Source organism: Molothrus aeneus, chromosome 3 (genome assembly GCF_037042795.1).
Source record: "Molothrus aeneus isolate 106 chromosome 3, BPBGC_Maene_1.0, whole genome shotgun sequence".
NCBI lineage: Eukaryota > Metazoa > Chordata > Aves > Passeriformes > Icteridae > Molothrus > Molothrus aeneus.
The window spans coordinates 31021648-31037267 of record NC_089648.1 but is presented as its reverse complement, the minus strand read 5'-3'; the positions used below and the strand labels follow the sequence as shown (position 1 = coordinate 31037267).

Sequence of the window (15620 nt, the reverse complement as noted above, 5' to 3'; positions counted from 1 at the left end):
TCAGAACCTGTCTGGTTGCTGCATGTTGAGCCTCTGTCTCCAGCCTGACATCCTTGACCAGTGTTCTGCTCACCCCTGGCATCTGGGGATCCTCAGGAGATCTTCTGAGCTCCTTTTCTGCAGCTGCTGGCTTGTATCCTTCCAGCCTTCAGAGCATTTCAACTTGTTTCTTTGTACCAATACCAAACAGATTTTTAAATTTTAGGGGTTTTCTAATTACTTTGTTGCCTGCAACAATATCACTGACTTATTAGAATTGATTAAAGCTGATTATTGGGAAACTTTGTCTAAGGTGAGCAAAAAAATCTTGTTCATAGAAGTATGTATAAAGGTAGAGAAATTTTGAAGAAATAAGAGATTGAATTTTAATTTAGCCCAGTCAGGCTGTGAACATACTATGGGGATTTATCAATAGCATTTAGCTCTGGAGATCAGTGCTAAGGACAGGGTCACTAGGTAAAATAAATCTGCAGTCCCAATTCAGCATGTAAGTGATATAATATACACTCTAGAATCACAGAAAGGCTTTGGTTGGAAGGCACCTAAAAGATCATCTTGTTCCAATCCCCCTGCTGTGGGCAGGGACACATTCCACTATTCCAGGTTCCTGAAAGCCCCATCCAACCTGGCCGTGAACACCTCCAGGGATGGGACATCCACAGTTGCTCTGGGCAACCTGTTTCCAGTGTCTGACCACTCTCTCAGTAAAGAATTTCTCCTTAGCATTTAATCTAAATCTCTCTCCTTTTAGTTTTAGACTATTCCCTCTTGTCCTATTGCTACCTGCCTGTGCAAAAAGTAGCCCTATAAAAGCCCTAAGCATAGTATGAAGCAGAAAAGTGGTGCATTGACAGCTGTATAGCATCTGCCCAGTTCAGACTATATCTGTTTATCCTGTTTATCTGACAGATTAATACTACACTTACAAGGAAATTACTACCAATATTACAAACTCCTGAAGCAATTCCAGAAAAACTGGCCATTGCCAGCTTTTTATGCCATATATCTGGTGAACCACAGAGGTTTAAGAATAAATAAATAAATAAATAAATGAACCTTTTGTGCTTGTTTTTCTCCTTGAAGTGTGGTTTTTAGTTTTAGTGTATCCCCCTGTATATTGTTGTAGTGTACTCAATATTGCACTGCTATTCAGCTAAATGGCATCATAATTTATTACCACTGACTCTGTTGTTGTTGTTCAACTTCCTATTTTGACAATTTTTAAAGTCTAATTTAAAACTCCTGACATCTGTGTTTACTTTCCAGTTTAATAATACCTTATCTTCAGAGCATAGTCTGATAAGCATGTGTGTAGTACAATAATGTTATATTGGTATTATTTGTGGCAATAATAACATGTACTCTGACTAAATATATTTACTTCTGTAGGTTTACAGTAGAAGTTTGAGTCACACCAGGGTTGTCTTTAGCTCAGTGTAACATAAATCTCAGCGGTTGCTTAGCGCTACAGCAAATGGCTGCACCCTCCCAGTGGCTCCTGGGCCTTTCAGGCTTGGCCCCTGGCAGCCTGGGGAGGGGGATCCACAACATGTGTTACTTGCAGAATTGTATAAAATTCTGTGTATTCCCTTAGGGGGATCAGTTCTGTGCTTTTTCTCCCTAGCCCTCAGGAGCTGCTGGTGTTGTAGCTCAGGGCGGCCTCTGCCCGCTGTGCTGGTCCCCTCACCCTGCCCAGCCCTGCTCTCTGCACAGCTGGTGCTGTGACAGCCATGCCCCTGTGCCCTTGGAGCCTTGATGGCACCCCCAGGCTCCTTCTTTGCCCCTGCATGGTGCCCACCCCAGGGCTGGCCCATGGAGGGAGCGGGGAACAAAAATGAATGAGCTTGCCATGAAGCAAACATCCACAGCAACTACTCAGTTTCCTTCTCTCACTTTGGTATGGAGCTCATTTTGATCTTTCCTGTTCAGGCTCACAGACAGGAGAGTGTCACCGTCTCTCCCCAAAGTGCCTCTTTTCCAAATTGTGGCTGGAAATGAGTTGAGGGTTATGCGGACATCTCCCATTCGCAAGGGTGAGCCAATGTCCTTAGGGATGCTCATCCTGGTCAGAGGAGCACTGCTTGCTGCTAGGCTCCTGAGGACAGCTTGGGTGGATAAAAACAAAACCAACACCAAACCAAGTGGAAGTTTAAAACCAGAAAACATGACTTGACTTAACACTTGGCTGGATGAGACTGGCTTTTATATTTGCCTGTCAGTTACCCCGTGTGTACATGTCTCGCACATTGGTTTAGTCTCTCTGTAGATACATTGTTCAGGTGATTCATACCAGAGCTGTGAAGTTGTGATGATGACTGTGTTTTTAAACTATCAAATCCAATATTATAATTTCTTTCTTCTCTGAATTGAGTGTAAAGATTTCATTTTAAAACAAGAAAATAAGAAAACCAAATAAAATATGTTAAATCAGATTTTTGTCAAGTATTTCCTCAAAAAATGTGAAGGTTCATTCATTTTTCAAAACTGTACTGTAGCTTTCTCTTTCTTTCTTTTTTTTTTTTTTTTTTGCAAAGCGTTGACCTTTTCCTTATAATGAATTAAATAACAATTTTATATCTTAATTCAGACCTACTTCTTCTCCTCTTTATTTCACAGGATGAAGTGGCTCACACTCTTACAGAAAGCAGAGTATTGAAAAACACCAGACACCCTTTTTTAACAGTAAGTATTGAGAACTAGTTTGAAGTGCATTAGTAGGTAATATTTAACATCCATTATGAATGTATTTTACAAATTTTGAATTCTTTTTCATGGTGATTTGTAAACAATCAGTAGCTATCTGGTGCTTATGATATCCTTTATCAGGCTATGTAATTAAGAATTCAGAAATAAAATTTCTGAATTTGTAAAGCTTTACTGTAAAGCTTACTGAAATAAAATTTAATTGTAGAAATGTGTAACCATTGTTCAATTTTTTGCAGTTTTTGTATATGAGCACTTCTAAAATAAACATTTTAATTTCACAGAAGTGTAAGTATTTTTACTAAGAAAATTTAATTAAAAATTCAGTAAAACAATAAAAATAACTTTTTTATTTGTTCAAAATAAGTAGCTTACAGAGCCACACAACTCAAACCCCACTACCTTTTCTTCTTATGGTTAATATTTAATAGAAGGGAAAGACAGAAAAGATGAAAATTTTGAGACTCATGAAAAATTACAATTAATTGATTTAACTTTACAGGTAACTTTTTCTGTAGAAGCAATTCTGATACCTCTTGTTCGAGAATATATTAAAATATATTTCCCTATATTTCAAAATATAATGAGCATGCTTTTTGAGCCAGGGATTTTCATTTTTTTTAATTAAAATTTCAAAGTGTAGCATGGAAGCTTTCCTATTTAAAAAAACTTAACTTTTTTGGAAAGCAGAGGATTGCATTTACATTGGCAGGCCAAAATATCCTTGGAAATTCAGTAAAGATAAAAGAGGTCCTGTAATGTTTCTTGAAGTAGAGTGTAATGGTAAGCAAGAGCAGGGGTACCTCCCATCAAAAAATACAACAATGGTACTGCACATGATACAAGTGGTATCTTCTTATCTTTCTGTTATTCTTCAGCAAGTTTTGTATTGAGATATGCAGTTTAGTCACATATAGTTCTACTGCATTTCCTTTCTTTTAGGCCAAGTCTTCATCTGTAGATTTTCTGTGGTATCATTGATAAGTCAACATTGATAAATCAAAATTTTTAATTAAGATCATAACATCTGTTGCAACTTTAAAATTATATGGAAATTAATATATTAATTTGGCACTTAGCATCCTTAACATTACATAAAATGAAACTGGAAAGTCCTTGCTTTGGAAATGAAAGCATGCTGGATGTTAAGATGACTTTTAAAATTTCATTTGGAAGAAATGAAAAAGAATATGATAATCTCTCTCTTCATGGGCACTGTGGAAATGGACATCATGAAGTACAGTCAGTGTAATAGCTGGTACTGTATGAAATTGTGTGTTTTAGTACCCATTTAATACTTTCTTGTAATAAGCATGATGTTTTCGTATCGTTGGACATGTAGCAGAGATGAAGAAACACTTGAAAGTTTCTGTGTTAATTCATCTCAAGCTCCAGATAAAGTTACACTTTTAATTACTCATAAGGTTCTTGCCAAATCAGAATTTTCTACTTAGAAAGATAAAATTTTGTTACAGTTGAAGTGCAAGACATTGGGTTAATATAAGATGATAATTGGTTTGGTTTTGCTGTTTTCTTTTCAAGTCCTTGAAATATTCCTTCCAGACAAAGGATCGTTTGTGTTTTGTGATGGAGTATGTTAACGGAGGAGAGGTAAGTTTAAGAAAATGTTCTGCACTTGTAACAGGAAGGCTGTCTTTGGATTACACCTTTAAGGTTATATCTTTTCCTTGCCTTTTTGCTTTCTAGTATCATTAAAGGGCTTTTATAAAAAAATTGAACTGTTTTATTTTAAAAAAAAAGTTGACATATTCTTATAACTTTTCTGTCAAAACTATTTCCTCTTCTGGAACAATTCGACTTCTGTATAGTGAGAGATAATTTCATCCTAGAGAACTAATTACATATACTTGCTTATTGTTCTTTTTATTTAGGCATTCTATAGCATGTTCTGGCATGAAACAGTCATAATACAGTGTAAACAAGCAAAAATTATATCGATGAGTGTTACTTTTGTCCTAATACAAAATCTGTGCTCTCTTTGCTGTAACTATTGCAAGTATCTATTGGAAATGAGTGGAGCATTCATGTTTTTCATTGCTTGTCTCCACTTCATTTGCTGGGTACTCTGGAAATTTCAACTGAAGCACTGAACTTCTTAGAGTGTTGTTAGCTTTGAAGCCATTTCTGTCCTCCAGCTGCTTACTAAAGAATGAAATATCAAAAATGATACCCAGCAAATGGAATTAGAGAACTGCAATCAAAGAAGAAGGCTTTTATCTACCTTTTAGATGCTGTTTGCTATTCAGGCTGTGTCTCGTTACAGCATCAACTGAGGGATTTTCCTTATTTTGTCAACTATATGCTTCATGATAATGTTAAAGGACTATGTGTTTCCACTAGGAGTTTTTTTTTTTAATTAAAAGACTTTCTTCATTCAGAATTTGCTGTGGCATGATACGTAATGCTTTGCATTATGTTTTAGCTGCCTTCTCCTGCAATAAAACTGCTTAGCTATAATCGAAATGCGTGCAGCCCATTGGATCCCAGCTTGTCCTTGGCCATCCTCTACCAGCCATGCCTAAATATGGTGCGATAGGGTTCTCATATGGGAGGATGGCTTGTTTAACTCAATGTATAAACCCAATTTGCACATCAAAGGAGTTGAACCAGATCCAAAAATCTCTCTTGGAAGTAAAGGGATAACAGCCTTCTGTTGGACACTCAGCTGGCTTATCTGACATTGAATTTACATCACCAATATTAAGTCAGTGCTGTCTGCAATAAATTTTGTCTTATAAACTAACTAATTCTTCATGGTTTTCCTCTGTGTAAGATCTTACTGCATTTCTGTAATCTTTGGGGAGACTGTTTGAAAGTTGAATTTAGCTATTTGTCTTTTTTTCCATCCTGTTTGAATGCAGAGCAGAGCCCACAAAGGATGTTTTCAACTCCTTTCTTTTGACTGAGGATGCTCTGGCTGTATTTTGGTCAATTGTAGTTTGGTCAATTGCATTTCTCTGCATTTCTCTGCAACTTTGTGGCTACAACTGCAAGTGTTGTGTGTCATGGGTTTGTGGGTGGCAGCCTGCCTTTGTTTGTGCATTGCAATTGCAATGTACTCGTGCCAGGATTGGGTTACTTTCTTCCAGGTGTGGTGCTGCTGGTTGTCAGTGTTGGTCATGTACTTTGCTGATGGTTCTCTAGTTCAACAAAGCTAACTCTGAAGTCTTGCCACAGTGGGTAAAAATGGCCTTTTGGGAGTAGGCAGTATTCTTTGAGGAAACTCTCTTGATTTGCCCACGTGCTTCTCTTTGACTAGAGATCTGGAGTAGTAAGTTGGACAAACTGTCTTTTTTAATAGGAAAGTCTTTAATCTTACCAAATTTTCTTGTGAATTTCAGACTTTAGTCAGTGTCTTCCAAAAATTACAGAGGATTTCATATTTGTAAAAACAGCCTTATTATTAACTCAGAGTAAGTTGCTCAAAGTTTAGCCAGCATTTTAGCTTATATGATACACAGACTTTTTTTCTTTTGCTTCTTCTATCTACTATTCTGTTTGTGTTTCAAGGAAGTTACATTTCCCTATATATTCTGACTGTTCAAGGTGTTGAAAAGTCATCTTTTAATTATCTCCTTCCATTGGGAAATTGACTGTAGATGTACTGTGTTGCTTTTGATTCTCTCCAGTGCTGTGCTACCTTCAATGTGTTTCTGTTTAAAATTCCTTTCGATCACATATTTCTTTTTAGGTAAACTGTTGTGCCTGAATCAGTTTGTTGGGAATTTTCATGGATTGTGTCTTTCAGGAGCACTATTATCCAGGCAGTTCTCCTCATGAAGGAGTTCTTGGAAGTTTGTATAAATATTCTTGTCTCCTACTCAGGTGAAAGCAATAAAGTACCACCATTCAGGCTTCTGCCCTAGAACAGTAATAAAAACTGTGGTCAGCAATAGGAGCCTTTGCTTCCTCTTTCTATAGCTAGAAAAGAAAACAGTCAAGGAAGGGGACACAGAACTTCATACTGGAGGAGAAGTAGTTGTGTTAAATGACTGTAAGCAAGAATCCTTTATATCTATTAAAAATCTAGATCCACAGTGAAGTTAACATCCCCCTACAATAGTAACAATTTATCTTTGCCTTACCTTGCCTATGTAACTTCAAGTTGGTTGAGTTTAGTTAAGAAGAGAACATGTTACACTGAAAATGCAACTGCATCAGTTTTGCTGGTCTATGTGTGTGCTCTTTTACAGTGTGCAAAGCATTACCGTAAAATCCTGTGGATTCTAGTAAAAAAAAAAAACCCAGCATATTTGTACTTGAATATACTAAAGAAAACCATTAGAGGATTTTTTTTTCCAGATTATTCAGATGGAGATATTGAATATGTTTTCCTTATACTGAGAACATTTTTCCTGCTGAATGCAAGATCTTGAAATAATTGTTGTGGGCCAAAAGCTGAATTTTGTCTTCATTTGGTTTTGCTTTTAGACTCCATGGGTGAAATGTTTACCAAATTACCAATGTCTATTGATCATAGCCTGTGTTGCAGTGTATAGCTAGAGGGATGCATCTGCCACTGTAATTACTTTTCAATACCTTTGTTGTACTGAAGAAATTATGTTAAAGTAGCATTAAGAAATTGAAATTAGATTTCAAGTAAACAAATATTCATCTGGCTTAGCTGAGTTCACCATGTGGCTCTTTATTTTTGGGGAATACTTTTGGAGTGTATGTTTCCCAGTTTTTATTTCCAGTATTTTGCTTTAAAGGTTGAAAATGTTTTAGAAATTAAATCTATTACGTACATTACTCTGCAGAGTACCCTGATTCAGCTGATTAATAAGTAGATTAACTTCCTCACTCTGCATTTATGGATAATTCCAGATTTTGTACTTTGTAACAAATTTAATTGGTAATTATGTGTATAATAAAATTAGACCCTCAAATTTCTTCAGATGCTTCTCTACATAAGAATTCTGAATCTCTGTTCCTCTTGGCATTTTTGTTGCACAGCTCTTCAATTCATTAGGCAGGGGAGAACTAAATGGCTTGTTGTAATTGAACAAGTGCTATTACTGTCTAGGAAAAAAAAAAGAAAAAGACAGAGGATTTACAACCTACTTAACAAAAAATAAGTAAACAAGAGAATGTTCCTTAGCCTTAAATTATGATAGTCCATGGTGAGGGTACTATATTTCTTGGGGTATAGCATGTGCCAAGAAGCAGTACAAAGTCTGAAACAATACATAAATAATTTGAAATTTCAAGGTTGCTACTGCAAGTGCTTTGCAAAATCAACACTCAAATATAAAATGCAGGGCTGAACAAACCCAGTACACAGCAGCAAGAGCCAGACATTCAACTTACAACATGCTAAGTAGGTCACTAGTGTGTGTACAACTTTAACATATCAATTGATACAAGGTTGTGTCTTTTATATATTTGGCATACTTGGATTTGCAGCTGAATATACTTCTATGTTTGATCTTTCTTTAAATTTTTCCATTAAGTTTTTTTATTAGGAAAAACCCCACGACAGCGTTGTTGTTCAGTTTTTAAAGGCATAGCAAGAAATTTGGAGCTCCAGTCTTCACTGTAACAATAGCACCCTCGTGTATGCCATCAAAAATGTTATGTGCAAAATGGCTTTCTTTGTGCCAAAGCTATTTCTATTGCAATTCCAGTGATTTTACAGCACATATTTAATAACTCTAGGTCAATAAATAGTGAAAATGTTGGAAACCTTTTTTTAACCTTCCATCACATTTCTTCTTTTCCTTCTTTGACTTAATAAATATAATCTTCCTGTTCTGACAGTTGTAAATAGAACACAGTGGCAGCATTATTCTGAAATAGTGAACCAGCTAATTAATTAGCTGAAAATTATGCTGTAATCCCCCTGTAATCTTCCTGCTTTCCCTATTATAATTTTAGAATCTGCTTAATATCTTTAGCATATATCTGAGTGTATGAATGTGCTTTTAATGTGCATTTTTTATATCTAAATGTACATTCTTCATTCAAAACTAGCAAGTATGGTTTGGTGACAGCTCTGTTAGGTGCTATAATAATGTGAGGAAGAGTGACTGTGGTGTCACATATACATTAAAATAAGCTGACTCAGAAGCTCACAGTTTCTTTGACAAACACAACTGCTGTTAGTTGTTTCTAGCTGGTCATTTTACGTTGAAGTTGGTGTTTTTAATTAATATCAATGCTCTTGTTGGAAATAAACACTAAAGAAAGTTATTTTTTGTATGTTAATTGTCAGGCTGGCAACTTTTAGATTCAGATTTGGGACACTTTAAATGGAAACTAAAACAAAAATGTTGGTGACAAGTATCCTGAAGTTTTAGAATTTTCTTAGGCTGCTGTTCAGCTACTGGATTAGTCTCTTTCAAACAGAAAATTCCAAGAGTTGTTTGGAATAGATATGAAATGAAGGACTAACTGGGAGTTACAAATTTTCAGAGTGTGTTGATCTGTATTTTTAATTACTTTTAATCCATCAAAACAAAAAGCACTCTTAAAAATGAGTAGCATTAGCTTATTATTTATGAGAGGCCACAAAACAGACATAAAGGCATAAATTGCGTAAATTTTGTGTTTTGCTTTATGTGAATGAAATTCACCTTAGCAGTATTTGTTTTCTATTTAAATACTACAGCAATGTGTGGAAAGGACTGTTGTGGTGTGTTTTTATGTTTGTTCGGTTTCCCCCCATTGTTCTCTCAGAAGGTCCTGCCCTGTTACCGGTTTGTGTCAATCCCCAAACGCCTCCCCAGTTGTCTTGGTTACTAAATGTATCTTTCTTGTTCCCCACCCCTGGCTGCCTGCCTGTCACTCGACACCCCTGCCTCTTTTTCTAGAAAGTTCGGGCCAGGGTGTCGGGTGATTGGGTTAGGGGCCAGGGTCCCTCCCACAACTGTGTTTGATTGGTTCTCCGATTATGCCAGTCCTTAAGGTATCCTTCTCTGATTTGCTATCTTTCACCCCTCCCACCCTCTTTAAAACACGAGGCTTTCCCTGCCTCGGGGCGCTCAGCTTCTTCCTCGCTGCGCTCCGCATCCCCTACCAATAAAACCTCCTACCCCGAAGAGACTGAGAGTTGCCTCTTCCTTTCGTCCTGCGACCTTGGAGTTCTCTATTGCGGCCACTCGTCCGTAAGCCTGTCATCGCTAGGCACCGGGCCCTGACTTCGTGTTGGGGAAGTGCCTTACTGGCTGGAGGTTGGCTGGACACTCATCTAGCCTGGGCTTTTTACTTTCCATCGGCCACCGCTCCAAAGGACCACACAAAGTGGGAGATGTTCTTTTCCCAGTTTGGTGATGCATGAGGCCTTTCATGAAGTCAGACTTGGTTGCTTGGTGTGGGTGGGTCTTGTGGTTGCACTGACCACTGGGCAGCCATGGGTACAGAGGGCAAGTCACTGCAGAGAGGGTCCTGTCCCACCAGGGACTGGTGCCTAAACAGGTGAGAACAGGAGCAACAGACACACCTGCAAAATAAAGATCCTCCTTGTCATGCAGGTTTGCCTTTTTTGTACAGGGTGCCTTGAGCACTGGAAAAGAAGTTGAATGGGGAATCCAGATACAATGAACAAAATTTTAAATATTTTCTTTAAATCATAGTGCAGTTTCTGTATCCTGTGAAGTCTCTGCTTATACATATATATGCTGCCAAAAGGTTCAGTTTACTGGGAATGTTGTTTAGGCTAAGACAAAAGTGATACACCTATTATGAATTAGAATTATCAGGAAAGAAATTGACTTCTAGTTCATAGCAGTGACTTTTTAATTGTGTTTTGAAAAGTCACAGAATCATCAAGGTTTGAAGGAACCTGGAAGATTATTTAGTCCAACCATCAATGAAGCACTACCATAATCACCCCTAAACCCTGTCCCCAAGTGCCATATCCAGAAGCCCACCCGCTGAAAATAGCTGCAGTAATTCCTACACTGTTCTGTGCCTTGTGGATAGTGTAGATTTTCTAAAGGCATAAAGTAGGATGTGATAAAGACAGATTAAGCACATCATTGGCTTTTTTTTTACTGGTTTGCTTTTGGGTAATTTTTAACCTACCTTGTCATTTCACAGTTCTCATCTACTTGATACTTCAAACAGTGAAAAAAAAACCACCCAAGCCTGCATGCATAGCTGTTGTGGATTTCACTGTCTAAGTTTAATTTATAAATGATAACATTTTTTATTTCTGTTTTGTTGATTGTTAGCTCCTGTGGTGAAGCCAAAAACATTGTAACATGGCCAGTCTGGTCTTAAGGAGAAATATATTCACTAATCTTTGCTTGAGGAATTACCCAAACTTGCTTTCAACAGTAATTAAAACTCACCACTTCAGAAAACATTTGAATTGAACAGCTAAAATATGCTTTTTTAGATGTTGTTCCAGGTTCTGAGGGTGATGTTTTATCCATTAAGATACTGACAACCTTACAGAGATTTATCTTACACTTTTTCATTGCAGCTGAAATTACTGGCAATACATAATGACTATTATTTTTTGCTGAAAGACTTTAAAGTGCCTGCAAAGTGCTGTTACTTAAAAAGTACTAAAGAAGAGACAGAACACCCAAACCAATATTTACATTGTAGCAAAGAAATACACTAAATACATGGATTTGTTTTTATAAGCCCTCACCGTTGTTGATTTGCTTTTTCTAGTGACTACTACTTCTAGCATGTGAATATATGGTTTGTAAAATGCCAGTTCCCTGCTCAGTCCAAGTCTATTGAAGAGCCAGACCTTTTTCAGTTCAAAGAAAAGTTACTAGAGCACTGAAAAACATGAGGCAGAACCAAAATCTGTACATTTTAGTGATATTTCTCAGTGGCTTAAAGCAACAATCTGAGGAAGTAGCAGAGGGAGAAGTACAGAATGATGCTCTTGCATACTTTTACTCCTTTTTTTTTTTTTTTCCTCTGGTAACTGAAGGTTAAATGAGTAGCAAGCAGAATGCCTTAAACAAGATTGGTATATTGATTAAAACGCTGATTTAACAGCTCGCTTTCTCCCTTTGGAAACCTGGAAAAGATAAGCCAGCTGCTGTCTAAGAGTGCTGAGTGTCCACTGAGAGTACACTATCTATCATCACAATATGGTGATGAGAGGTGTTTTATGTTTGTGTTAATTTCCCCCACTAAATCAGTAATTATTACAATCCTGTCCCTGCTGTTTACCCTGCAGCTGTTTTTCCATTTGTCGAGAGAGCGGGTGTTCTCAGAGGACCGCACACGCTTCTATGGTGCAGAAATTGTCTCTGCCCTGGACTATCTGCATTCTGGGAAGATTGTGTACCGTGATCTCAAGGTAAAAAAAGAAAGGGAAAAAAGTAATCAAATTTTTGTTTTTGCAGAGGCTATGGGGACAAACACAAAGTAATTATAAAGTTGCACTATTCAGAGTTAATGGGGAAAAAAATCTGTGTTCAGTTTTAAGTTCTGTGTGTGCTGGAGGAAGTTGTTTGATGTAGTAATCTCTAGATGGGTACATTCCCTCACTTTATTTTGATTATGAAATGAAACAGGGTACTGTAGTGGCAACACTTGAAGGAGATTTAAACTTCTGATCCTCATCCTCCCTGCCCCCTGCCCTGTTACTCATAACTTAACTTAGATTTCAGCACAAATCTCAAATACAATTCTCAATGTCCCGAAACAAGGGAAGTGGTGAATTGGGACGATGTGACTGGCTTCTTTTTATCTCAGCAACCAGGTGTTTCTGTATGCATTGGAAACATTTAAGAGGATTCAGAACACTTCAATAGAAAAAGAATTTATTTCAGCATTGATTTAAAAATTATTTTGTCTTTTGTTTCTTGGGAAAGTTTCCTGGTTTTGGAATGTAGTTTGTTTTAGATCTGCCAGCGTATACAGTTGCCAAGTACTCTGTTACACACTATGACCATGTTATATGGAAAAATAACCTCTGTTTTCAACAGGAACATTTTCTAACTTGTCTAAGAGGAACCTCTAAATTCCATGATGAGACAGTTTTATTTCTGTGTCAAGCCTTTAATTTCATATACAGGAATTGTGCTTTCCTGTTGTATATGCAGAGTAGAGGAATTCATTAATGCAATCCTTTGTACAGAAACCGAGGAGAAGGAGGCAATGGTAGGCAAGTTCTGCTCAGGGAGGCAAACAGAAAAAAAAATACTGGGCTACCTGTTTGTAGCAGAATCTGTTGTAATAATGTGAAATGCTGTGAAAATACAGAATTGACTGGTCAAGGAATGATAGGTGATAGTTTTTAATTTAAATTCTAAATAATAAAGAAAGAGGAGTTTGGCATCATTATTCTTCTATTTTTCATGTTGTCTACTTTGCATTTTCTTTGTAACATAGTTAGACTCAACACGAAATCTATACTTTTGATAATATTTCAGGCTTTATGCAGACTTAGAATGACAGGGCTATGATTGTTCTATGCTAGCATTTTCACTATATGCCTTATAATTAGTAAAAAACCAAACCATTTTCTGTTGAGAAAAGTTGCTCAGAATGTTTTCTTTGGTTTCAGTTCTATCTGTATTTTAAGTACAGCTAATTGAAACCTTTTTGGAAAGTGATAGTAGCCATTATTCTGATGCTTTCACATTTCAAAGCAAGGATCATATATTTAAAAAGCAGTGCAAAGCATAGGGAGGTGTAAATTCACAATTTAAGAAGTGTCCTTTGCAAGTAGACAAGGAGGAATTTACCTGAGGGGTGTTTTTATCAGTAGCTGCCCTATCCCAAATTCTGTCTATTATTGAAAAGGTTCTGGAAGTTGGAGGTATTTTAAGGATTTATGGATACAGGCTGTTTCATGACAATATAGAAAGTAAAAGGTGTCTTGATCAGTGGCTGTCATGTTAGACCAAAGGAAACCTCTGAAGTCATTGACCTGGGATTTCCTATTGTAAACTGTATTTAAGTATTAACTAATTGTGTAACTCCTGTGGCAGTAAACACTGTTACGTGCTGTAATATGGTAGATGCTGTATTTTTTTAAATTACAAAATAATTACATTCTTTTGCAAGGAATAACTCTTTTTTTTTTACAAAAATGATGTAATGCATCGATCTGTCCTGTTAAGAAATACTAAGGGAATATTTTTCTCCCCAACACACAGTTAGAAAATCTAATGTTGGATAAAGATGGACACATAAAAATTACAGATTTTGGACTTTGCAAAGAAGGAATCACAGATGCAGCAACTATGAAAACATTCTGTGGTACTCCAGAATACCTGGCACCTGAGGTATGATTTAGAATATTTTCTTATAATACTGTATAAAATGTTTCTTTTCCATTTAATTTTAGACTGACAGTCTGCCTGATTAATACTCTATAGCTTTTATTCAGAATGGAATGTGCTGCTATTCTTTGTGGTGGTTGTATATATATTGGTGCTCTGCTTCTTAGTGTTTAAAAAGGCCTCTAACGTGCATTTTTCTTCTTATGTTTGCCTTTCTCTGTTAAAGTTTTTATCTTCCAATGATTTCTTCAAAAATAATCTTCCATCTGTCTGTCACTTGGAACATATGATCCTGCTTAACTGAGCTGTATAACTAGCATTTATATAGCCTCAGTGGAGGCGAGGGGGAATAGGAAGGTACTGAGTTGAGTTTGATGGATTTTATCTGAATTCCCCGGTTGCAGGGAGAGGGAGTTGAAAATTTAGATATTTCTGCTAAAAGCAGTTGAGTGTGTCAACCCCAAAACTGGTGAGGTGGTCACTAAAACTGTCTGTTTCCTAGTATGTGAGCAGAAGTGGCATCCCAGAGTATGCCTCCCCATCTTTCCCATTAGCTGGCACTCAGAGTGCCGAGCATCACACTCCTTAGGAATTGATAAAAAGATGGACATGAAGACATTGCTTTGATTCCCCTTGCAGGGACTTTGATTGGAGCTCTGGTTTGGCCCCTTGAGAGTCTGTTGTGGAAGCTCAAATTATCCAAATGATCTGCTCCAGTATTATTAGTGCTGCCAGCTCTGCCACTGGTGCCTGCTGAAAAAAGGCAAGGGGAGCACCACCAAGGTTGTGTTTTGGCCCTGCCTGGCTTCAGTCAACAGTTCTGATTGTGCTGCTCAGAAATGTCACTCTGCCTCTCCTCAGGGGCTGCCAAATACAGCTCCAGTACCGATATGAAAGACAGCCTAATTTTTACTTAATGCTAAGGATTCTGTGGATGCTGAATTAGCCCTTATTTCCACTCTTGTCAGCATTCAAGATTTCTAATTGACATAGCGCACACCTCATACTGAGATAACTTTCTAGTCAGGGGAAAAGATTTTAAAAGGCCCTTCAGATCTACTGTTTCGTTGAAGAAAGTTTTAAAGAGTTTTCAGGGGCATTTCCCACCTCTGGCAGCAACTCTGCACTACAATAAAAGTCTTGTTACTACATATTGCCTTTGAAGAATAACCTGCCTTAGTTTGAAGGGTGGAGGCTCTGATTAGATATAGGTCTTTATTCTCTTACTTTCAGCAGCACTAAATCCTGAGTAGCAGCCACAAGCCCTGGAGCCTGTTTCAACAATTCTGATTGCAATTAATTTTTTATTCTAAACTGTGAAATTCAGGAATGTCAAACAAACAGGTACACATCATCTTCTGGATAGTGCTATCTGGAAATTAAGATTTTAGGATGGCTAGGTATGTGGGTTTGAGTCTTTCTAAATCTCTCAAAGTCCCTTTCAGTTTGCAATCACAGAGGAAATTGAAACTGCTAATACTTGGCTGTAAGTCAATATGATAGGTAGAGTTACTGAATCCATTTGGGATGATAGCAAGATATTTTGATATGTTCTTTCTCCAACAGTAAAGGAAACATCAGTATTTTTAGGAGCCACTAACTTTCTCTTCATACATCTGGTACTATCATCCTTGACTCATTTGAAAATGTGTTAGCTCTCTTTCATCAAACTTGGTTTTAGACACTCAGCAC

At 37.2% G+C, this 15620-nt stretch overlaps 1 protein-coding gene across 1 annotated transcript in view; it reads left to right on the top strand.

The window, feature by feature from the left end:
• The window catches only part of AKT3 (AKT serine/threonine kinase 3), a 152845-nt gene that overhangs the window by 100215 nt on the left and 37010 nt on the right, over window positions 1-15620 (top strand). The window contains exons 7-10 of the mRNA XM_066546605.1: window positions 2617-2682; window positions 4246-4314; window positions 11873-11995; window positions 13803-13931. Coding sequence (XP_066402702.1) covers window positions 2617-2682; window positions 4246-4314; window positions 11873-11995; window positions 13803-13931 — 387 coding nt within the window. The remainder of the gene's footprint in view (window positions 1-2616; window positions 2683-4245; window positions 4315-11872; window positions 11996-13802; window positions 13932-15620) is intronic.